The 26,027-nt window shown below is 34.0% G+C and overlaps 1 protein-coding gene across 1 annotated transcript; it reads right to left on the reverse strand.

Annotated features, from left to right (window-relative positions):
• Positions 1 to 5,281: 5,281 nt before the first annotated feature.
• On the reverse strand, positions 5,282 to 8,202 carry LOC121211433 (uncharacterized). The gene is made up of 4 exons (XM_041084201.1): positions 6,957 to 8,202; positions 6,151 to 6,203; positions 5,927 to 6,061; positions 5,282 to 5,878 (listed from the first exon to the last, which is right to left on the reverse strand). The coding sequence occupies exons 1-4, from the start codon at positions 8,200 to 8,202 to the stop codon at positions 5,282 to 5,284; spliced, it is 2,031 nt and encodes a 676-aa protein (XP_040940135.1).
• Positions 8,203 to 26,027: the final 17,825 nt, after the last annotated feature.

The raw sequence follows: 26,027 nt of genomic DNA on the forward strand, positions 1-26,027 counted from the left end.
TAGGCAGCTCTGACTTACTCACACGGCCGTGGGACTAACCTGTGGGCAAGTCTGACTTTGCCACATGGCCTAGGCACACGCCCATGTGACTAGGCTGTGTGAAAACCTAAATTTTCACCATTTTTAAACTATTTTCACATACTAAACACATCTAATTCATGCCCAAAACATTTACTTATAAATCTTGATCAAATAACATTCATCAAACCTTTCAAACTTAGCAAATTTTCATTCATTCATTTCATTACCTCTTAAGGATTATGCACCACATTTACAAGTGACAAACACCAAACCTAGTACATGCCACATTTCTAAAAGATAGATGCACACCAAAATTGAGCTGAGGTCAGGATTGACTCGGATGCTTGATTGAACTTCAACTTTACCTAACCTGCGCACGGGAAACAACCGTACGCTGAGTATTTGAAATACTTAGTGGTATTATCATAATTCAAATTATAACAACAATAAAATATCATAACATACATAGATAATTAGCAAATAATACATACAAATCATATATTTAAATTCATACCAAACTATCATATTTCCATTATATCATTTCCAATGATAGATCCAATAAATCATCAATGAGATTTCAAATAACTCATGAACCTTTGATTCATCTCTCAACCACATATAATTATTCAATTCACATTTCAAATATGAACACTTCATGAACCTTTGGTTCATACCTTCAATCTATTTACAAATTTCATCTCACATTCCATCCTACAATATCACTTTCTCATTTCATTCAATAACTCAATTAATCAAATTCATTTGATTTTATTATTTCACTTATTTTCCCCTATTAACATGACTCGGACTTTGGCGGATACACGGATTCAACCAAACACACCCGAATGGCGACCAACGCCTCATCGGATAGTTCGAAGTAAATAAGTGACGACCAACGTCTCATTGGCTAAGCCGAAGTAAAGTGGCGACCAACGCCTCATCGAATCTATCCGAAGCAATAATGACACACCAAGTGTCTCATCGACTCGAAGTCGAAGTATCCCTGAACCTTTCCAATCCTATGGCATGCCAACTATATACACTAAGCCCTACTAGTTAATAGGGTATCAGATTACTTCCTCTATTTTAGTCAATTCACATCAATTGCACTTTGACCACATTTTCTCACATATTTCTCAATTCAAATTCATATGCATACCAACATTACTCAATTCAATCATACAATTCAATTTCACATACATATATTGATTCATCAAATAAATCTAATTCACATTCAACTTAAATATCAATATTTACCTCACATTCAAATTCCATACACATATATTAAAATTAAACATTTAATAAGAAATAACTTGAATTATGATAATACAAACCAATATTTTTCTCGAGCTATTCCTCGACCACTTTTTTTCCCTTCGTATTCGACGTCTCAGTTTCCTTGTTTGCTACGAAAATTAGCATAAGTACAATTAATTAATAACACACATATTTTATATAAAATAATAACTTTTCATGCAACTTTTACCTAAATCCCAAATTTGTCCTAACCATTTTCATCTTCTTTCTTTTTACAATTCACATTATTTTCTTATTCAATTTCCATCAAAACTTCAATATAACCATCAAATTTTCATCATTTTACCATAATTTCAAACTTCTTTCAATTTAGCCCATAAACTCAAAACTTATAGCCTAGTTTACAATTTAGTCCTCTAATCAATTCTAATCAATGATTCTATCAGTTTAATCCATAATTTCATCATTTGCTCAACATAAACCCTTTTAAAAAATCTATTAATTTTCAATATTTCCACATAAACTCAAAAGTATTCAACTCTAGGACTTCAAAAACATCAAAAGCACAAGAAAATGGCTTAATTAAACTTACCAATTAAAACTTCAAGCATTAAAACCCTAATTCTCTCTTTTTCTTTTCTTTCCTTTCTTTCCTTTCCCCAATTTCGTGACTTCCCTGTATCCTTTTCTATTCTTTTTCTTTTATCCTTTATTTTATTACATTATTTAGTTAATTAATATTTAATTATAAAATATCTATATAATAACAAATAAAATTAATACATGTGTATTTATACACACATGTACACATGTGTTAGTTTATCACCATACAATTATCACCATTTGTAAATTATAGTATGACATAATAATAATAATAATAATAATAATAATAATAATAATAATAATAATAATAATAATAATAATAATAATAATAATAATAATAATAATAAGAAGTAAATATCTTTTACTTAATTTATAAGAAAATATATAACATACATTTATACTAATAATTTAAATACACATGTATTTATTCTCTATCTTACACATGTTACTAATTTGGTTTAATTACTAATTTAGTCCCTTGTCATTTTTCTCTATTTAAAAATTAATCTTTTACACTCTATTCAATTTAGTCCTTTTTAATAATTACTTCTAATTAAACTAAATTCACCTAATCAAAATCTAATTCAACCCATAACTAACTTCGTAAATATTTTTAATAAATATTTACGGACTCATTTTCCTAAGACGGAGGCCCTAAATTCACTTTTCTGGTGCCCGTGAAATATGGGTCGTTACATAACCAACCATGCACACCACATAGGACCTCAAAAGGCCCACCCACCCTACATACCATATATGTAGAACTAAGCCATTGAAATAATAATATGCAGCTAAGCTAACATATGTACAGTACATTATGGTAAATCGCTGTACAGATGTGTTGCAGTTAAAACTGCCAAATTAAATCAGACTTTCTTCTCTTCGCAACCAAAACCCAAATTTATATGCAAATGCTACAATTCACTCAACATTCTAACGGACTTATAGAACAGAATACGTAATCAATGGACCATTTTCAGAGTCAATATCAATTGAATGCAAGTAGTATGTATCAATAGCATTTTAACAAACTATTATATTAATTCCATAATTAAAAACAAATGCACAAACCTGAGATGAAACAGAGTTCCAACCACCCTTTCTAGGGCCTAACCGAGGGTCAAAACAAACAGAATCACATACGAGTCAAAATCTGACACCGAATGAAAATTTGAGAAATAGGGCCATATGGCTGTGTGCCCCGGTCGTGTGGGGGCCTACACGCCCATGTGAAGGAGGCATATGCTCGTGAAAGGAGGCACACGGCCGTGTGTCGATAACACATGCCCGTGTGACCTAGGGACATGGCCGTGTGAACAGCCTGTGTAACTTTCTGTCCAAATTGGCTAATATATGGTGCACATGGGCATGTGAAAGTCTCATACGCTCGTGTGCCCATAGGACATGGTCATGTGTCCTGAACACACGCCCATGTGAAAAATTGACTAAAATCTCCAAATTCAGCCACACGACCGTGTGGCCAGACTATGTGGCACCAAAATTTGCCCAAAAACCCTAATTCCCAAATGCATACGACAGTGTGAACCGCCCATGTGTGGAACACGCTTGTGTGGCTAGCCATGTGGTCACAAAACCACATCGAAACTGACTGTGGAACGTGCATTTGTTGTCGAAACGATCCCCAACCCTCAATAACTCAGAAATACACCAAAAACACACATAATTTCAAGCCATTCCACAAAAATCGACCCTTCGATTGGTCAATTTCAAAAACACACAAACTATGTCGAATTTCCCGAAACCAAGTCAGAAATTCGATAATGAAAAGGAAGAGTCTCCAAACACACACCTGAATTCGCAATTAAAGCACTTAGAATCGTTCGACTCGCCCCACCAAGCCGATTAAGAGAACTCAATTACAAGCATCAATTTCGAAACCAATCAAACAGAATACATGAGCCCAATCAATCAACAATGACGATGATAAACCTGAAATTAATTTGAGAAACGAAAGAGAAAAAGAAGAAAATAAAAACTCAAAATTGAGAAACAAAAGGAGAATGAAGAAAATGTCGAGAAAGAGAGGAAGAGAACGTGCTTTCTTTTTTTTTAAAAAAGAAATTTCCTACAACCGAATTTAAATAAAAAAAATAAATAAATACTCAAAACTTAAAAGCTACAAAATTAAAACAAATTCCTCAATATACACATAAGGATCAAACCTAAGACTTAAGGATAAGCTAACACCTTACCACTAAACTAATAAGCTCATTCTTACATTATAACGCGACTATAAACCCAAATGCTCAACCTACTCACTGGCTCTAAACACATACCTCTAAACTTTTAACCCCAAATTTTGGAGTGTTACAAGATTCTTCCCATCCATCATTGTCTTCTACTACAGTTAAAATAATTTTAGTTATTTTTAACCTTTTTCAATTTGTTACTCATTTTTAGAGATTATGAATCTTTTAATTGTTTATTTTTAATCATTAATTGTTGAATTTTTTTCTCTATATAAGCATTAATTTTTGGTTCAATGAAATATACACTTTCCATCAACAAAAATGATTTCTACTTTATTTTTGTCTTTCTCAATCTCAAAAACTCCAATATTATTAATGGTTGAATTCAATTTAAATCATATAAACTAACATGTACATATATTTTAATCACAATATCTACTTCAAATGAGAATATAATTCTAATTCACCATTATAAGCTCCCTTGATAGTTTGATGCCACATTATTTACGGGCTAAATCAAGAACAACCATGACTATTGCTTTTGATTCCAAGCACGTCTATAGTTTTTACCCTTCACCAAAGAACATTCAAGTCCCTTGACTCCTCTTTCTTTCTTTTTTTTATTTTTTTTATTTTTTTAACATTTGTACACAAGTCTTTGCCTCCATAAGCGTAAGAAAATTGCAGTGACATTTTAGTGAAGCTTTTAAGGTCCTTATACATGGTAGGATTAATGCAAAATTTTTAAAGATTTGCTCTTCACATTGTTGGACTTCCACATTTCCTCTCCCTCTTCCCTTTCTTTCTCTTTTCCTATTACTCAAACACTAGCTTAGGTAACAAAAACCAGATCAACCAAACATGACAGAGATGTTAATATGAAATATGCTATTCACACACCTTTAAGAAAAGGAAAATCTGCTTCTAATGCTATAAATTCTCCTTGGGATAATCATAACATTATCGTAAAATTTAATTGAATAACTGATGCGACAATAAAAGACTTACTATTTAAATTTTCATTAACATAGGAACCCAATTAGCAACACTGAACACTACATAGATAGATACAATGCAACCACTATAAATAGAAGGAAATAGCATAGACTCAATGCAAACTTACCAAGGAAATTAAAGGAAGAAATAAAACACACATTTTTAAACAAGTAGATACAACAACCTTAAACATCTTAATTATTTCCCTTCTCAATCACCCTTCGCGAGCGAGCAATTGTCAATGCTATCCAAAGTAACAATTTTTCCTTCAGCTCATCAACATACTGGAAATAAGCTTGCCTCCATGACTCTTTCATAACTAAGGTACCACAAACACCCCAAAATCCTACAATGTATCCCATAGTGATGCTAAGATAGAGCCACAGCTTGTCTTTTGAACCACCCAGAGATGATGATGTGGGAGGAGAGTTAATGTCTTCTGGACACCTTGTTAAGAGCGGAACCCTACACAACAATAGATTGCCTTCGTAGTTGGATGAATCGTTGAGCGTTTGGAGCTGATATCCTGTTGGAATTCTTCCCGACAAGTTGTAAGACAGGTTCAAGTGATTCAAGAGCGTTAGTGATAATAAGCTCGAAGGAATCGGACCTGAAAAATTGTTGACCGACAAATCAAGGGACTCCAACCATCGCATGTCACCAATGTTATCGGGAATGCTTCCACTTAAATAATTTGTCGACAAATTCAACGTGTCCAGAAAAGCCAACTTGCATATCCCTTTGGGGAATTCTCCTATAAGATTATTCTCGGAAAGGTCAATGTTCTTGACCTACAAAAAGGTTCTGCTATATTCAAGTTCTCTTTCCTTGGTCCCAACCAGCATCATTTGCTCATTAATTGTACCATTCTGGAGATCAAATAACTCTTCATAGTCCAAACTTCTGTTGCCAAATTTCAAGGCGGTGAAATTTTCAGAATTGACCCAATAAGATGATTGTTTGAAAGATCCAAACTGCGCATATTAGAAAGACAACAAATTTCTTCAGGAATGTTCCCACCAAGCAGGTTCGACCAAAGTTGTAGAATATAAAGCAATGGTACTTGCCGACAACTATTTGGTGGTAAAGGAATATCATTATGAAGATTATTGTCACCTAACATTAATAAAATGAGGTGACATAACGAAGTTAGGGAACTTGGGATTTCACCAGATAGGCTGTTGTTGGAGGCATCCACAACTTTCAAGCTTCTCAATTTATTCCAACAGTCTGGAAGTTGTCCAGACAATCTGTTGTGGCTTACAGAGAGAAATTTTGTTGGAGTTTCAACACACTTTAACCGGGTAAAGTAAGAATTTCAAACAGAGCACCGGTAGCAACGTATTATACTCGGATAAAATATGAAGGAAAAATGCTTGGAGTTCAAGCTTTTAGCTACTGTCAACAATGAAGAACAGAACTTAGAAGTTTTTAAAAGGCAAAGAAAGATGGAGCATATGGAAGAAAATCTGATGATTTCATTCATTTGAAATATTGGCTTAAAGCCATTACATATACCAGTCATTTGGCTGGTCAAAAGATCAACAAATCCTTTACCTAAACACTACCTAACTCTACTTATTACATTGGAACTTGCAAAACTAAACTTGTACACTTAAGTAAAGTTGGTCATAAGCTCCTACATCATCAAACTACATCAAATGTAGGCTTAAACTAAGTTCAAAATGAACTAGATTACAAAAGCATAGTTAAACGGTAACAAAATGTAACTGAGACAGAAAAGAAGCATCAACCCCTTCAGTTGCATGTATTTTACCCGGGTAACTTATGTGTATGAATTCTTGCACATACTTTACCCGGATAACTTATGTGTATTTGTTCTTGCGTGCTTGAATCTGCATGGGCTACATATCCACCTTTGTTGCTGCATGTGTTGCATGGCTCGGGCTGCTTCTTGACATGTTGGAAATTCACATGCTGCATGCAGGCCAATTTCCAACACTCCTCCTTGGCTTGCATGCTGCAAACTCTTGTTCTTTAAGCATTCTCTGATGATTTGGTTCACTAAATCATTTTTCTCATCTCCTTTTGCTTCCAAATCTCTTTGAAGGTCCTCGACCATTTGCTTCAACTCTGATTTTTGATTCTCCATTTCATTCAGTTTTTCAGATGACTTTTGTTTCTTTTTCTCAAACTGCAATTCCAGTTTTGCTTTCTGGATATGAAGAGATTCCAGCTGCTGCTGCAATGTGTTTGCCTTATCTATTAACCTCTGTACTTGATTTGATGCTTCATCACCTTCAAATGCAAGGTTTTCTTTCAACAGAGCCTTCTCAGCTTGCAACGTCTCCTTCTCTGATAGCAGATTAATTTCCTGAGCAGTCAAGTTCTTCATACCAGACAATGATTCACTGTTATCATCCTCAAGTTTCTTCGTGAGAATAAAAATTTCTTTTTCTCTCTTTTCCAACATTATTTCGAGTTCTGAAATACGGGATTGGAGTCTTATATTTTGTTCTCTCAGTTTTTCTGCTTCAATTGCTTTGTTCTCTAACTGCTCCGCCATATCTCTGTTAATTGCTTGTAATGATTTCAACTCAAGTTCCAAGCTAGTTACATGTGCTTCTAATTCTTTTATCTGAGCAGATGTTTGGTTCCCATGCATATCATGCACCTCTTTGAGTGTCAAAAATTTCCTTTCTTTCTCAACTGAATTAGTGAAATTTTCAACCGAATCTTCTTTGGTTAGCTGATCCATTGACATGTAGTTGGCATGGCTTAGCCTCTTGTGACACAACTTGGATTCATTTGCAGCAGCTGTGTAGGCACTATCTGGACTCTTATTCCAGTCCACAATAAAACCTTTTTCTGTCATAGCTACTGCCATGAGCTTGGATCCACTAGGATCACTAATCAGGCATTCTTTGCCTTTGAATACAACTGAATAGCCTTTCTCAAGCAGTTGAGCAATGCTAAGCAAATTTCTATCAATTTCAGGCACTAACAAGACATTTTTAACAAGTTTGGTACCTGTAGGAGTGCTTATCAGCACATCTCCTTTGCCTTCAACTTTGATGAAGTGTCCATTTCCGACCTTCACATTTGTTTTGAAGCTTTTTTCATTTGACTTAAAAATGCTAGCATCAAGGGTCATGTGGTTTGTGCAGCCACTGTCTATCAACCATCCACCTGTAGCTTTTCCTTTAACAGCTGAACAAGAAACTGCAAAAACTTGTTCTTCTTAGTCATTGTCTTCTTCTACTACTTGAGCTTCAGCTCTTGGCTGCTGGGGTTGGTTGTATCTTGGTCTGCCTTTGTTTTTGCAAACCCTTTCTACATGACCCATCTTCTTGCAAAATCTGCACTGCACATCAGGCCTGAACCAACATACTTTACCCGGGTGAGTTGCCCTTCTGCAGTGTGGACAGGGTGGATATCTTCCTGCACCATCTGCTTTAGGCTCGTTTGACCAGGTATTCTTGCCTTCGTAGGCAGAGGTGCTCGAGGCAGACTTGGCTTCGGCTTGAAAGGCACCTTCTTGGTGCTCCTCCTGTCTGCTGGCCCTCATTTGCTCTTGTGCATACAGAGCATTGATTAGCTCAGTTAAAGAGATGCTGGTCAGGTCCCTTGAATCCTCTAAAGAGGATATTTTTGCTTCATACCTTTCTGGTAAGGTAGAGAGCACTTTCTCCACAATCATTGCCTCACTAAAATGCTCACCAAGGAGCATTATGCTGTTTACTGCAGCCATAATTCTGTCTGAATACTTCTTGACAGTTTCCTCTTCCTTCATCTTTAAGTTCTCGAACTCCCTTCTCAGGTTCAACAACTGCTGCTGTCTTGTCCTTTCAGTACCTTGGAACTCCTCCTTAAGCTTGTCCCAGGCCTGCTTTGGAGTCTCACAAGCCATGATCCTGGTGAAAATAACATCAGAAACACAGTTCTGAATGCATGACATGGCCTTGTGCTTTTTTACTTTTTTCTTCAGAGTACTGCTTCATTTGAGCCACTGTTGGATTTGCTCTCAATGGTTCTGGTTCAACATCTGAGTTAACTACCTCCCATAGATCAAATGCCTGGAGGTAGGTTCTCATCTTGACTACCCAAATGTGATATCCTTCTCCATTGAAAACTGGAGGTGCAGCTGGTGAGAAGCTTGATGAAGCCATCGTTTTTTTTTTAAAGTTTGCCAGAACAGGTCACTTAAGAATGCAGCTTTAGATACCAATTGTTGGAGTTTCAACACACTTTAACCGGGTAAAGTAAGAATTTCAAACAGAGCACCGGCAGCAACGTATTATACCCGGATAAAATATGAAGGAAAAATGCTTGGAGTCAAGCTTTTAGCTACTGTCAACAATGAAGAACAGAACTTAGAAGTTTTTAGAAAGCAAAGAAAGATGGAGCATATGGAAGAAAATATGATGATTTCATTCATTTGAAATATTGGCTTAAAGCCATTACATATACCAGTCATTTGGCTGGTCAAAAGATCAACAAATCCTTTACCTAAACACTACCTAACTCCACTTATTACATTGGAACTTACAAAACTAAACTTGTACACTTAAGTAAAGTTGGTCATAAGCTCCTACATCATCAAACTACATCAAATGTAGGCTTAAACTAAGTTCAAAATGAACTAGATTACAAAAGCATAGTTAAACGGTAACAAAATGTAACTGAGACAGAAAAGAAGCATCAACCTCTTCAGTTGCATGTATTTTACCCGGGTAACTTGTGTGTATGAATTCTTGCACATACTTTACCCGGATAACTTATGTGTATTTGTTCTTGCGTGCTTGAATCTGCATGGGCTATATATCCACCTTTGTTGCTGCATGTGTTGCATGGCTCGGGCTGCTTCTTGACATGTTGGAAATTCACATGCTGCATGCAGGCCAATTTCCAACAAATTTTAGCCCCATCAGCTTGCATATTGATGATGGCAGCCCGCCGCTAATCTGCTAGTGGCATTAGTTCCTCGATGTTCTCTGGAATAGAACCTGAAAATGAATTTCTCTGTAGATATTTGGCCCTCGAAATATTTCTAACTTTTCCGAGTAAATTCTGGAGGGTTGCTTGGCAGTGATTAAATTGTTTGATAGGTCTACAAACCAACAACTAGAAAATAACCTGGCAGGCCATTCTTCTTCCACGATGTCTGAAATCCCAGCATTTGAGACTATAACATAGGAAAGATTGGTTTGAACTAGAAGCCAAACTGGAAAAGAAGGACCTATCAAGCAATTAATTAATACCAAAGTTGTAAGCCTGAAAGGAGGAACCCAGTAATGTTTCAGATTGAAAACCAATGACTTATTATGGTATGTTGTGAGCCTAAAGCATCCAGTCTTGTGAGGTTAGCTAAATGTGTTTCTGTCAAAACACCTTCCATTTGGTTCGATTCTAGGCTCACGGTTGATAGCTTAGCTAGTCTCCAGAAACTTTCGGGTATTGTGCCATTGAGATTATTATCAAAGAGTTCCAAAAATTCCAAGGATGACAAATTCCCTATAGAAGCCGGATTTGAACCCCAAAAGGAATTAGTATTGAGGTCAAGTTCTTGCAAATTCCTTAATGTTCCTAATGATTGCGGAAGACTTCCTACTAGATAATTGCCTCCTAAATAGAGGATCTCCAGGCTATTATTTTGGCAAGCCGAGAAACGGTCCAAAACCCCAATGATTCCATCGTGAATACGGTTAGAATTAAGTCTCAATAGTCTCAACTTGCACAAACTTCCAATCCAAAACGGGATGGAACCATAGAATTTATTCGATCTTAGATTAAGCACTTGAAGATTGGTTAGGTTAGAGAACCAGTACGGTAATGGAGACTTGATTAGATTGTAAAACAAGTCGAGGACCTCAAGTGATGTGAGGTTGAGTGATGGGAGGGTGAGGTCAAGGCTTTTAAGTTGGAAACCATCCAAATATAATCTCACAAGAGAAGGAAGTATGTTCACTGCTTTCAATCAAGACCCTCTTATCTTACGTTATAAAGGTCTACCCTTCCTATATCTAAAGATTCCAGTGAGGATAAACCTGAAAGCCAAACAAGGTCTTCGGCACGCAAGCCAAAATTCCCACCCAGGTTAAGAACTTGCAAGTGCGACAAGTTCCCAAGATGGGACGGAATCTCTCCACCATAGCCTGAGCTATAGAGATCAATGTATCTTATGTTATTTAACATCTTGGGAATCTGGGTCCCCGAAAAGAAATTCTCAGCAAGATTCAAGTTAGTCAAATGTTTCAAGTGAAGCAAAGAGGGTTTTATTGTACCTCCCAAATGATAGTTTTGGAGATTGAGCACTGTGACATGTCCAGTTTGGTTTTTGCATCTCATGCCTTGCTGTTTGCAACAATCCAACCCAACCCAAGACGAAGCCACCCGAAAGGATCCATGAGGCCTTCCTTGAAGTCGAGGAGTTGTTGTCTCTCACTCTCCATGCATCTCACACCAACATTGCTATTGCCTAAACATGATGACAGCAGCAGTAGCAAGACAACAAAACATAACAGCAAAATACTACATGGGTTGTTGCTGTGACAGATGTCCATAGTGGAAAGGTTTAGGTTGTTATATGCTGTTATGGGGATCTATCTACTTTCTAACCATTAAACTGAAGCTTGCTTTATATGCGAAAACTTTAATCAGACATTTGAATTTGTCGTAATGGACGCGTTTTTGGCTTTGTAATGAATATAATGTACGTCACTCATTGCTATTATCATGATCTTATTTTTTTTATTTTATATAAATTATTATAAAACATAATAATCATAATTATAATCATAATAATAAAATTTATTTTTATATACTTTTTCAAAATTTCTTTATTCCTTTTATAAATAAACAAAAAAAATTATAAACGGTAAATTAAATTTATATGCATGTAAATAGCACTATAAATTGTTAATCATTTTTATTTGGTCTAATTATTTACTTTTTGCACATTTTAGATTTAGAGTATCTATTTTTAATATTGCTTTACTTTCTTGATTTAATAACCAAGTCCGATTAACAAAATTGTAACTTTACTTTATTATTAAAGAAATTTTCGATCTTATATTCAAAATTCGGAACCATATAATTACAAACTTAATATATTTATTTATTTAACCTCGAATTCAAAACCTTATAACTACAAACTTAATTGTGCTTACTATATTTATTTATTTAACCTCTCCCACATGCAAAATTAACAACATGATTAAATATATATATTTTTTTATTTTAAAAATATCACATAATTTAAACATTTTAGTTTTAATTGCAATAAACAACGGCAACGAAAAGAAATTAAAATCACAAATTAAAGGTCCTAGAATCAATCTAGGTAAATCTATATTTATTTTTTAATTTTTGAAGGATTAAATCCTTTCAAGTGAAGTGTGAAACTTTAGGACCCTAATGTCTGGATCACGACAAACTGAAGGAGAAGAATCAAGGTCATTTCTATTTGTTGACAATAAGGCACTGTTGTTGAATTTGTCCATACATAATTTGAAGACATCCAGTCTCAATTGACAAAAATAACTTGACCCCTAAAATATAGGTGTGCAATCTTTCAATTAATTAAACAGCATGGGCAATGACCTTGACTTCTTGCTAATGGGTATAATATTAACTTTAAATTTTTTCAGTTATAAAATATTTCTTTTATTTTTCTTAGACAAATTTTTTATCTTTTCATTTTTGTTTTGGCAGTCCCAATATCAAAATTTTAACTTTGTGACACATTATATTTGACCCGATCGTTGGATCCAAATGCGTGATGTCACATTACGTTGCTAGAGCAACTCATACTGACTCAAATCATTTATAGAATAATTAACCATATGTACATAACATAGTTTAAACATTTTCAATGACGAACATAAACATGCTTTACAAATGTCTAACAATCTCATTTAAGTAGTCCCGGGGTTATACGAGATCAACCATGGAGTTAAGTCTCAAATCCTAACTCAACTATCAAAATTCAACTAAGTGTCTTGAGACATGATTGCAAGCTTCCGACCTCTAGCTTTGATGTGTTCTAGTCTCAAGAAATTCGGGTTCATGTTTGGAGACATAGCTCCCTTGTTTTTTTATTTTTACATTTGATATTTAAGTGTCTCGAGATAGTAGAGCTCTAGCCTTGAGACTTGACAGTTGACCTAGAATTGCTTGGATTGGACATTTCGTTCTTAGTCTCTTGAAATTAAATAATAAAAATGTCAAAATGTAATTTTACTTCAAACCCTAAGGATGCCAATTCTTACCTTTATGAAAACACATAACACTCAATTGTCAACCAAAATTTAGCATCCAAAAATATATCATCAACACTTAATATCATATAAACTAATGCATCACACCTAGATATACATGATTCACTTTCTAGCAGCATTAAATTTCATGTATACTGACTGATTACCATCATTAATGATTGCAAAATGGCTAGAATATGTCCTAACTTAAGTGTTAATGATTCATACCTTTTAAAGGATCTTATAGGACCCTTAATACCTAGGTGCATGCCAGTATAACTAACAAACATGATGAAACTTGATAGAAATTTAGCTGAGCTTATGTAAGATATGGATGCTACTAACACTCCTTGATTGGTCCAAGGTCTAATCGTCACCTGCGCACGGAAACAACAAATTCACATGCTGAACAAAAGAACTTAGTAGTGTTTACATAATATGATAACAATGCTTATACATAACAAACAAATATCAAGCTATTGAAACAATTATAAACAACTATAGTGTAAGGTATTACTCCTATAACCATCTGTTTTTCAGTGGTGCCAAAAACAGTAATTTTGGGGCCCCAATTCCGACAAGTGAGCCCGTAAATATTATTATTTAATATTTACGAGTCAATTATAATGTTATATTGAATTTTGATTTGATAAATTTGCTAATTGAATAGTTAGTTAAAGTACAAGTGGTTCGACCCTAAAGTCAATGGTGTGGAAAAATGAGGTTCGGGACCTCGTTTCCGTAAACCAAGCTCATAAAAACCGTAAAATTTAATCGGTTTTGATTTTTATTGGTTAAAATGCTTAATTAATAAATGTTTGAGGGTTGGAAAATTAACCACTTTTAAGATTGTGGGACGGTTAGTGCTTGGTTTTGTATTAAAATATATGTTAAAATTAAATTATTAAGTAATTAAAATATGTTAAAACATAAAAAAAATGAAAACACCAAGCCATCTTCATCTTTTCTTCTCTTCATTGCCGAAATCACCATTTTTGAAATTTAAAGAATTCAGCCAAGCTTTTTTTTTCCATGTAAGTCCAATCCAAGCCCTTTTTTTTGTAAATTTTATATATTTGAAATAGTTGTCTCTTAATCTAGCTAACCAAGGTATTAAATCATAAAATTGTCAAAGTTTTAAAATGTTTCCATTGATGGTTTTTTATGTTAAATAGCTTGATTGTAAGCTTAGATTTAATTATGGGCTAAATTGTAAAATGAAATTTGTTAGTTTTGAGTTTAGGGACTCAAATGCTATTATTTTGAAACTGTCATGGAATTTTTGTAATTATTGAATTTAGAGGGCTGTAGAAGGATGTAATTGGAATCAAATTATAAAAATAGGGTTTAAATGTAAAAGATATGATAGCTTAAGTTTTAGGGACTAAATTGAATAAAATGTAAAAGTTTAGAAAAATTTGTAATATGAAATTAAAAGGTCATATGCATATATTTAGACACTATAAGGTATTTGAATTGATAATTTGAAATTAATTGTCAGATAGATCAAGATTTGGAAAAAGGGAAATTTTGTTGAATAGTCCCTACGATTCAATTCGCTAGCGGATTTTATTAGGTAGTTCATAGGGTATAGTTATGTACTATTAGGTATTGATTTTGGTTAAATTGTGAATTTATATATTATTACATTGTAATTTCACAAGATTTACAGTTTTGTCCGAAAGGTTAGAAACGAATTAAGGATCTAATCAGTTAAGCATACATGATGGATATGATTTATGTGAAACTCTGAATGAATGCAACTTGATTATGACATGTTTATTGAAAACATGGAAGTGCCCTTGTATTATAAATGTTACTAATCTTGTACAAATGTCTGTTTGAACATAGTAAACACTTAGGATACAATTGGCATGGTAATAGTTTAGTTGTGTGCTTGTACGAGATTGCACTTCGATGCCCCTGTTTATAATTCAGTGCCCCTACTAACACCACAGTTCTTTCTGGTGTGGTGTAGGGACCTGAGTACCCAAGTTACATTTGCTATAGTTCATCAGGCTAATCAGTTAATGAAATAGGGAAATGACAAAATAATGATTTGTGTTTAATTGGAAATGTTATATGTTGTTGGAATGATATAAATGAGAAATAATTAATGATTCTGAATGAATGACAATGAACTGGATTGATATGTTATATGATGATTGAATAATGTAACTGTAGTAGATAAGAATTCAATGATATTGATCAAACAACATTGAATTGAATTAAATGGATGTTATGATGGATTGTTATTGAATGGTATTGTATGAATTGAAATGAAGTATTATATGATTGAATGTGGCATACTCACCTTGTATTTATGAAATGTGGTAACAGGAAAGTTGTATAATTAGCTAGTTTGTTATGTTAATTGTGATTTAAGGTGAATTTATTGTTTTAGTTAATATGAACTTACTCAGCATTCGAAATACTTACTCAACTACGTTTCTATTTTTTAGTTATCTTTTGCGAATCGTGACAATCGAATTACACTAGATCACACACAATTAAGACTTCGATTCGGTAGTCTTAATTGTTCTAAACTCAGTTATGTGGCATGTATATAGGTATGGATGTGATCAAGTGTTTTTGAGCTTTAAGTGATGATGTTCCAAGGTTTTGTAATGGTTGTTACTTAATGTTGATTTTAAAGGTTTATACGGTATGCTTAGATGGCATGAATGATATTTATATGTCTACCTAATGTATTCATGGTTTTAAATCAAGAATAAGTTTAACTATAGGTAATGCTTGAAGGCATGCATGTCAAATGTCATTTGCTAGGTTTGAGACCTATTTGTTCAAAATTGTTAGGTGATAAGGTAATTCTTGGCATGCTTTAAAGTGACATTTGGTAAGTTTATCATGACAAAATGTATTATTGCAATATAGACTAATATGCATGATTGAACCATATGAATAGAACATTTTGGTATCAATTTTACTTTGATGTTTGGTAATGTTTATAACTTGTTTATGATGGTGACAATGTGGCATATTGGTTAGACACTATTAGTGTGTTTTGTGACATGTTTTGATTTGGTTTTGAAGTGTTCTATATGCATTTTGAAGTTACCTAAATGTTTGGCTTGATTCAATTACTAAAAATGGCATATTGTGGTGTCACACGGTTAGCCACATAGCCATGTGTCACACAAGAGATTAAGAATAGTTATGTGCCATTAGGAAATAGGTTGTATTTAGGTCACGTTGTTTCATCTTGTCACACGGTCGTGTGACCCCTATTTTGCATTTTTGCACTACTTTTGTGAAAAGTTTCAAATTAGTCATTATTTAATTTCGGTTTGATTTAGAGCTTTCGTAAGTTTGGTTTAAGCCCAATCATGTATGCAAAGCATGATTTGTATGAATGTATGTGATTTAAAGATTGTTTTAAAGAATTTTTTTATTTAAAGTTGCATGTTCATGTTTTGTTAATTGTTGTAGCATTTCGTAACCCGATTCCAGTGACAGAAATGAGTGAAGGGTGTTACAACTCAGAGTTTCATTATTTAGTATTTTCTTAAGATCATCGTGATTCGACGTATATTTTGTATAGTCCTATCATTATGCCCTTGGGCTCTCGTCTCATAATCTCGCATGGTCTTTCACATGCTATTCTAGTTTCCACAATCGATATCAATAATCAAATAATATGTTTACCATTTTCTTAGTTATAACACAAATAATTTATTTATTATGCAATATGTCATACTTGTATTATCACCCTTATTAACTGATCACGGACTTAAGACCGAATATGCGAATTAACCCTCCATCAAAACAATATAAAATGCACCTAGTGTTCATTGGTACGTTCTCACAGATATTTAGTGCTCTAGAGAACTACCAAAGTAATATTTGTCCAGCACTAAATATATATGCACCAAGTGCTCATTGGTACGTTCGAGGTAATATGCACCCAATGCTCATCAATATATTACTGAAGTAATGTGTGTCCAACACTCATTGGAACGTAATTGAAATAAGATGCGACCGACTCTAAATAACTTTGTGTAACAAATCCTGACTCTAATTAACTTTGTGTAACAAATCCTATGTAATACCAAATATATCATAACTCTATCTAAGATCGTTAATAAAATTTTGTTCTTTGTTTTTTTATTACTAAACTCATGGTATCATATATTATATCACTTCATCAAACACAATTCATAATGGCAATTATATATATAATTCAACATAGTTTAATTGAATGAAGTAGTCAAATGTATACATACTTAACTTTATTCATCACCAATATTATTTGGTTTTAATTAACTACTTAATTACACAATAAATTAGGAACAAATTATGAAAGCACAAACTAGATTCATTGTTTGTTGCCTGTTCTTGTTTTTTCACTGTTCCTTGATGTTTTGATCTTGTTTTTAGCCTCGTTCGATTGTTCGATTACAAAATAGTATTAATTCATAGTCAAGGGATAACCAACAACCAAACATAGTTGCATACTTTTACAATTAAATCAGTTTTTAACCTTAATATCCAAAACATTCGTCTCTCACAATCTATCCGATCATATTTAAATCTGACTTCATATTTATTTATTAATGACCTCATATTATCATTATTCATTATCAAATTCCAAGTTCTTGTCCCTTCCAATTAGGTCTTTGATAATTTAAACATAATCACTAGCTGTAAGCTTAATTTAACAATATTGCAAGCTAAACCATTTCAGTTTAAACATGTACATAATATAATCACGCATACACCATCAAGTATTTCATAATGTAGTATTCAACTATCTTTGCATTCTCTAATGGAAGCTATCACAACCTTCAAACATTCATTAATGTTTAACTTAAATAAGACTAAACAATTGATAAATCTATTGCTTGGGTTGTCATTATCTATCATTTTACACCATTAATCTATAAACATTTTAAAAGGAAAAGTCACCTACCTTTACAAATTAGCTCACGGCAATGGAGGTTTCAAACATGCAATTTCTTTCTTCTTTTCTTTCCAAGCCGTGTACTGAAGATGGAAGAATGAAAGCACTAATTCTCTCACTATTCTTCATGTTTCCTTAATTATTAATATTAATATCATTAAACTTAATCTATTTGTTACCATTTATTATGACACAATTTAATGAAAATTGATGGATAAGATCATGCCAATCCCCTAGCTCTAATTGCACTCAAGGTCATGGCTAAATAACATAATAAAGACTTGCTTACTTTCCAGTCAATTTTCTCTATTTTAATCAACCTTAATTTAGCCTCTGTACTATAATTAATCACTTATCTAATTTAATCAATTAACGATTCAACCTTATAATTTTATATATAACCCACAAACTCTTTTTAAACAAAATCTTCGTATTAATTTGGCTAAAAGTTTTGGCCTTGAACTAAGCTTTCCGACATCTACAAAAATCGAATTATTATATTATGCATATCATTCACTACTATTCATTTTGTGTGAATTTATTTTTTATACTTTTATTTATACCCTATTATTAAAGTTGTCCTCAAACTCAATATAATTCTAGAATTGAACTTTTAAAGGCTTTAACAACAATGTCATAATTACATCTCAAATTATCAATGTTGTATCAATCAGGATTTTTCATTATTAAAATCGTTAATTTAACCATTAAATAACACGTAAAATCTTATGTGACATAATTTAAAATGAATTTCTTTAAAAAAAAAGAGTAAAATGATGTCCCATAAAATTTAAAATAAAAACTAAAAATAAAGTAAAATCGAAAAGTGTAGCACCCCAAACCCGGCCCAAACGTTATGGCTGGATCCGACATGCCACATCGAAGCGTTAAAAACATTTTATATTGTTGATCCAGAAAAACCTACTTAGTGTTTTAAAAGATAATTTCATTATAGGTTAAAGTGAATGGAAGCTGTGCACCAGGTAGGAAACCGGAAAAGAGGTGGTGAGTCCATCGGACTGCTTAAGTACCAAGCTCCTTTCGGATCCAATCCTAGACATGCATACCGCCATTGCCACACCTTAACGTCATGGATATTTCTAGGAAACCGATTTGGTTAAGTCATTTTTAGGAAAAGTGATTAATTTTGGAAAATACTTTCATTGCGGAAGCTTTGCTTGTTGTCGTGTTATTTTGAAATCAACTGTTGTTTTTGAAAATGCGCCCTAAAGCTATCCAATTTCAACAGTTAAAATAAGTAATACCTATCTTAGTAATACATATTAAAACCATTAAAAATAATTAAGCGGCCTTATTACATTTAAAAGCCCAAAAACTTCAAACGTAAATAAAAGGATGTCCAATTCACCAGAAGAAAATCAAACTTTCAGAACGGGTGGCCACTCCGAATTCCCTCATAGCTCCAAGCCCACTATGGTTGGGGATTTCCTGCGTGGATGAAAATAAAAGGGGTCAGTTTGGGGAAACTCAGTGTGTAAGGAAAACCCATTCAAAGCCCAAGTCAGCTCAAGCCCATTGGGCCTAAGCCCATTCAGGTAACAGTGGTACTGGGCCTGAGCCCTTTTCAGATTACAATAAACTGGGCCTTAGCCCCTTATTCAGATAACAGTATGGCCTATAGGCCCATTTCAAAATACATGCAACATCAGTAAACATATGCAAGCCCATTTGGGGAGACTACTCAACCCACCAACCACTACACTCCACCCGTACCAGCCATACACTCCATGTGGGGATAGCTCAACCCACCCAGCCCAACACTCCACAGTTGCAGCATTGCTGCTCAGTTAACAGTAAATTGAGGCAAAGCCTCCAGTACGTGGACAAGCCACTTTCAGTACTTCCTCTGTCAATATCCCAATCCCATGCATCAGATAATAACAACATGGCATGCAGTAAATAACAACAGTCAAACATGCATTTAAGTCAATTTAACCCTAGGGGTATTTCGGTAATTTATCTCCTAGGGGTAAAACTGTAAATTTTCCACTTTTAAAGGTATTTCAGTAATTTATCTATTTTAGGGTTTTTCATGCATATTCTTACCTTTCACGTACTAACAGAATCACTACCGATGGTTCTTACCGAATTGGGCCCGTTGGCCCATCATTCCAATTTTGGCCCATTAAGCCCAAAAATATTGAGGGCACAGAAATCATGCACTTTGCAGTCCAAACATTGCAGCTTACCAAGAACATTAATCGATTTACCTCACGAGCATTCGCACACTTGCAAATCTACAAAGTACCGGTTTTCGGCATTTCGGCTTTTCGACTTTTGCCGATCTAGACTAAGAAAGAGGGTGTTAGTTACACACCTGTTTGCGACGATATGCTGACAAGACCCACACACGAACCGCCTACAATTGGATTACTAACACGTTAATCTAACTATTCAAATACAAACTACGTATTAACCCCTTACAATATTCGGCCAACCACACCTACAGATCATAGTAAGCTTATAAGAAATCAATAAGCAACTCATTAACAAATTTTTGTCAATGTTTACCACATAATCATAATTTCACTGTAAGTTGTCTTCCTGAGCAACAGTCACTAAATCATTTATAACTGGAGCTACGAAACTCCAAATCAAGTTCCATTAATTTTCCCTGAAAATAGACTCATATATCTTCTATCCATAAAATTTTCAGAATTTTTGGTTTAGCCAATCAATACCAGATTTGTCTCAAAGTTTCCCATGTTTCACTGTTTGACTAATCTGACCACTCTTCATTACGAATCAAATTTCTCATTGTACAGAATTCAAAATATGTTCTTGTTTATTTCATTAGAAACTAGACTCAATAAGATTTAATTACATAATTTATGCAGCTTATAACTCATCTCCCACAATTTATGGTGATTTTCCAAAGTCACGTTACTGCTGCTGTCCCAAGCAGATTTATTACCAAATCACTCTTTCACACATAACTTGCATGCATGTTTTTTTTAAAACATGTATATCACCAATCAATCATCACATATCTATGATTTTATTTAAGTATAATCTCCATTTCATCATTTTAAAGCACAACATATTAGCCGATTTTCCCCTTAGCATCTAAGCACATGCATGCTCATTTGTTTGGCTCAACTTCACATATCTTCCATTTTTCATCAAAAGAACATGAAACAACAACCATTTCCTTCATTTTAATTCATGACCAAATGCTCACAACACAACCAAAAACCAAAATATGCTTCAAGAGTTAAGGTAGAATCAAGAAGAACTCATGAACATCAAGATAGAAGCAAACTACTATGAACTTACCTTCAATTTTCTTCCCCAAGTGACCGAATACTCAAGAGCTTTCTCATCTCCTTTCTTTTCTCTAACTTTCAGCTATGATGAACAAAGATGGACAAAACTTTGTTCTTTTCACCCGTTTTTCTTTTAATAAAACTTCATATTTCATCCATTTAATTCTTTAATACAAAAGACATGAAATTCTTATCATGAAACATTTACTTAACCCATTATCATGGAACATTTACCTAACCCATTATCATGGAACATTTACCTAACCTATTATCATGGAACATTTACCTAACCTATTATCAATTTGTATCAATTTGTACCATAAATTATGGATATCAAGTGTACATTTTGTCTACAACAACATGATGGCTGGCCACATCATGTAAAATGGGAGGTTTGTCATGCAAATCCTCCTATTTTGCACTCCTATTTATTTGGCCACTTCAATTTAGCCTATAGCATTTTCAATTTAGCCAAGGGGGTCCGCGCGTTTTTTACCATTGGGCTATTTATGCCATTGGTCCCTCCGCTTTTGTGGGCTACTCTAATTAAGTTTTTTTTTCATTTTCTTTTTTTAAATTTGACCATGAAATTTGTCGCGTGCTTCAAACTAGTCCCTAACCCACTGACTCGTTGAAGATAAGATGCGTGTCCAAAGTTTGGGTTATTTTTCGAATCGAACCCCGATAGTTTAAGTGCATTTAATTTTGGTCCCTGGTAACCTTTTCTGTTATTTATAATTTATACCTTAAATTTTGATTTGATTTCAACCTAATCCTTAGTCTGTCTAATTTATTTATTTATTCCTTTTTAAAAACTGTTTGGTTATTATTATTTATTTTAAGTTTTTTTCTTATATTATTTATTTTAAATCATTTTATTATTATTTATGTTAAGTTTTTACGTATTATGTATTTAAACTATTATCAATTTTAAGTTTTTTTTTTAAAAATGTTATTTATTTTAAACTTTTATATATATTATTTATTTTGGATTATTTATATATATATATTTTTATTTAAACTGTTTTTGGACATTATTTATTTTAAATTTCCTTTTTACATATTATTTATTTTAAACTCTTTTATATGTTATTTTAAAGTGTCTTATATATTTTATTACTTTGTATATTATTTATTTTAATTTGTTTTACATATTATTTATTTGAAATTGTTTTATATTATTGACTTCAAATTGTTTTATATAATATTTTGTTGCATATTTTTCATTTGTTAATATTGGTATTAAAATAGTGTATCATGTGAATATTGTCATTATATGCTCTAGAAATCATTTATTAATATCTTCATATTGTTGACATTCATTAACATAGCATCTAATTCGTGTATTATTATTCCATGCTCTATGTTACCTTTTATTTATTTAGTTTAAATCACATTGCGTGTTAAGCTCCAACGTATTTGTCCAAATATAGACCAATTTGTTTCTGTCCAAACAAAATAAATGCACATCGTTAAATGCTATACTTGTTATTATTCAAAAATAACTTTTTTAAGGCAATATTTCGCGTTTTGGGAATTCAAGAAATCATACCCTAGCTTACAGGGTTTCGATTTCCTTGTTAAACATAAATAGTGAAATATCCTTTTAGATTCCAAAATACATGAAGTTTCGAAAAATTTAAAAGTAAACTTGTTCTCGAATGTTCGAATGTCATATCCTAACTTATGGGATGTGGCATTTCATTTTCTCGGGACGAGTGGGCCTTTGATGTTCGTTTCAATTTAATTCAAGCTTTTTTTTAAAAAAAACGAGCTTTAATAAAAAGGGATCGTATTTTAAAATCTTTTCAAAATTTCAACTATCGACATTAAGACATTAATTAATTAAATTTGGTACCAATTTTGGGCGTGATGAGGGTGCTAATCCTTCCTTGCACGTAACCGACTCCCAAACCTATTTTCTCAAATTTCATAGACCAAAATCTCTATTTTAGTAAATCAAAATTGTTTATTAAAACGATCAAATTACGAGGTGATCCGATCACACCTCATAAAAAGGATTGGTGGCGACTCCCATGTTCGTTTTCGTTTTCAAAACCAAAGTCAACCATTTTTCAAAAAAATCGTTTCGACAGCTTGGCAACTCTATTGGGGATTCGAGAGTCAAGCCATAAATTGATTAATTTTTTTCTTTTTGTTGAAATTGAAAATCTGTTTTAAATTTACGGTTGCTCACAGCTTTTTATCCGTTACTTTCGTGGTTTTATCATAATATGCTTGCTTGAATGGTTTAAATCTTTTGATGTATCTTTGCATATTACGTCTCATAAATTGGTCAATTTTACCCTTTTAAGTGAGAGTGAGAAACTATTCCTTCGTGAAGTCTTCACCTCCGTATAGGATAGTGGATCGCTTTCGGGATACATCCGTACCTACGTCTTCGTGAGATTTTCATCTCTGTACCGCCATAGGAAAATGTATTCCCCTGAACTGAACTCGGTTCGTATGAGCCTATAATGGGTAAGGATCAAGGAATCTGCCGGTTCAAGTATCTTTACTTTAGAACCAAACCACATGTAGTGAGCCCTAAGAGCCTATCCTAGGTAGAACCACGCCAAACCCTAGTGGTCACCTGAATAGGTGTTTCATTATTTATTGTTACTTTGAATTCTATTTTTTGTACATAATACTGACTTGCCGTGTTTTGCTGTTATTACATGGCATTTCATCATAAAAAGGTGTTGATTTACGTTGATTTACGTTCGGTTACTAAATAGAGAGCTTAGCAAGGAAAAGGGGTTTCTTGATAGAGTAGAGGATAATGCAGCTGTCTGAATATGGTCCGAGGGGACACAGCAAGAGAAATGAGATAGTTTGGCCGAAGGATATGAATCAGAGTTGTGGGATTTCACTCACATTAGTGTGACCCAGAATGATCTTCAAGAATTGAAGGAGATATGAAACCATTTGAACGACGAGATCAAGCAGCTATTTTACCATAATTATGGAGACTTGCCCTATTTACTCGATGTGAAAGTAGACAAGCACTTATTCTGAGCTCTCGCCCAGTACTGGAATCTCGCCTACAGTTGCTTCACTTTTGGGAGGGTTGATTTGGTACCTATCGTGGAAGAGTATATGGCCTTACTTTATTTCCCAATGATTAAAGTCGATAAGGCCTATTCCAGGGCTGCTAATGTCCCGACCTTTATAAAGAAATTGATGAACATAACGGGAATGAGCGAGCAGTGGGTTGCAGCCCGGATTAAGCAAAAGGGAGACGGTAAGTGTATTCCCTAGAAGAACTTGAGAGATCTAATTCTATCACATCCGGATATGAAGAAGAGGGTTGACGTTTTCGCTTTGAGCATCTACGGTTTGGTTGTCTTTCCTAAAGCATTAGGGCACGTAGATGAAGCAGTCTCAGACCTGTTTGATCGAATTGATAAAGGGGTCACCCCGTCCCTGCGATTTTAGCTGAAACTTTCAGATCATTGAATTCTTGCCAGAGAGCCGGCGAAGGAAGGTTCATAGAATGTGTGCAGCTTTTGCTATCGTGGTTCCATAACCACTTTTGGAATGTAGAAAAAGTCTCATATCGAGTTTTTTCCGAGAACTACTCTTCATTAAAGGAATTAGTGGCTACGCCTAGGCGGGACAATATTTCCGAAGAGAAGTGGATGGCGATTCTTTAGAATTTACAAATTGAAGATGTTGAATGGAGGGCTCCATGGATGATCCCCGATGAGATCTTGTATCGGTGTGGTGACTTTGACTGGGTCCCTCTAGTTGGGATATGGGAAGCCGTTGGATACACTCTACTACTCGTGTTAAAGCAGTATCGATCAAGGCAGTTCATACCGGTGACACAAAGGTTAGCTCAGTGTGAGTTTTCATACAAGGACGATAATTATAAGAAGAAAGTTCGTAAGATATCAAATGCATGAAACTAAACCCGTAGAATGAAAGGGCTCGTCGCAGATCCGATGATGACCCCCGAGTATGATTGGTGGTGGGGTAAAAGAATCAACGACAACATCCTAATGCTAAGTCAAGAAAATGCTCGATCGATAGAGGACATTTACAAGTAGTCCCGTTTGAACCAGAAATCATTAAGCAAGATTTTGAAAAAAGAAGTTGGGAATTGGGAAAGAAGATAGAGCAGTTAGAGGAGGAAAAGATGCGACGTCGACATCCATAAGCTAGAGGTCGAGAAACTAAGGAAAGGAAAGAATAAGGCCGAAGAAGATTTGGGTAGTCTAAAAACGGATTAAAAGAAGCTGCATATGTCAATAAGAACTATCGGTTTGGGTAAAACATCAAAGCAATGGCGGCAAGAAATCGAGGAAAAAAAGACTAGAGCTGACCAATGGGAGAAGAAGTTTCAAGATGCTCGGATACGGGAGGACACTGTAAAAAAGAGTTTTTTTGGAGAGCTAAAACAAAAATGAGAGGTTAAGAACTCGAGTGGTAGAGTTGGAAAAGTCATTACATCAGCATCGTAATTGCAACTCTGTGATTGAATTAAGGGCCAGCCTAAACAAGATTGAGG

This window comes from Gossypium hirsutum, chromosome A12 (genome assembly GCF_007990345.1).
Source record: "Gossypium hirsutum isolate 1008001.06 chromosome A12, Gossypium_hirsutum_v2.1, whole genome shotgun sequence".
Taxonomy (NCBI): domain Eukaryota; kingdom Viridiplantae; phylum Streptophyta; class Magnoliopsida; order Malvales; family Malvaceae; genus Gossypium; species Gossypium hirsutum.

Bases quoted from the DNA above. Each gene is read 5' to 3' on its own strand.
- LOC121211433 (XM_041084201.1), bottom strand. From the start codon at position 8,202: ATGACCCTTGATGCTAGCATTTTTAAGTCAAATGAAAAAAGCTTCAAA. The intron at 6,204-6,956 runs GTAGCCCATGCA...TATTAATGTTAG, and splicing joins GCAGCAACAAAGGTGGATAT to GTGACAATAATCTTCATAAT. The intron at 6,062-6,150 runs GTACCATTGCTT...TAATATGCGCAG, and splicing joins CACCAAATAGTTGTCGGCAA to TTTGGATCTTTCAAACAATC.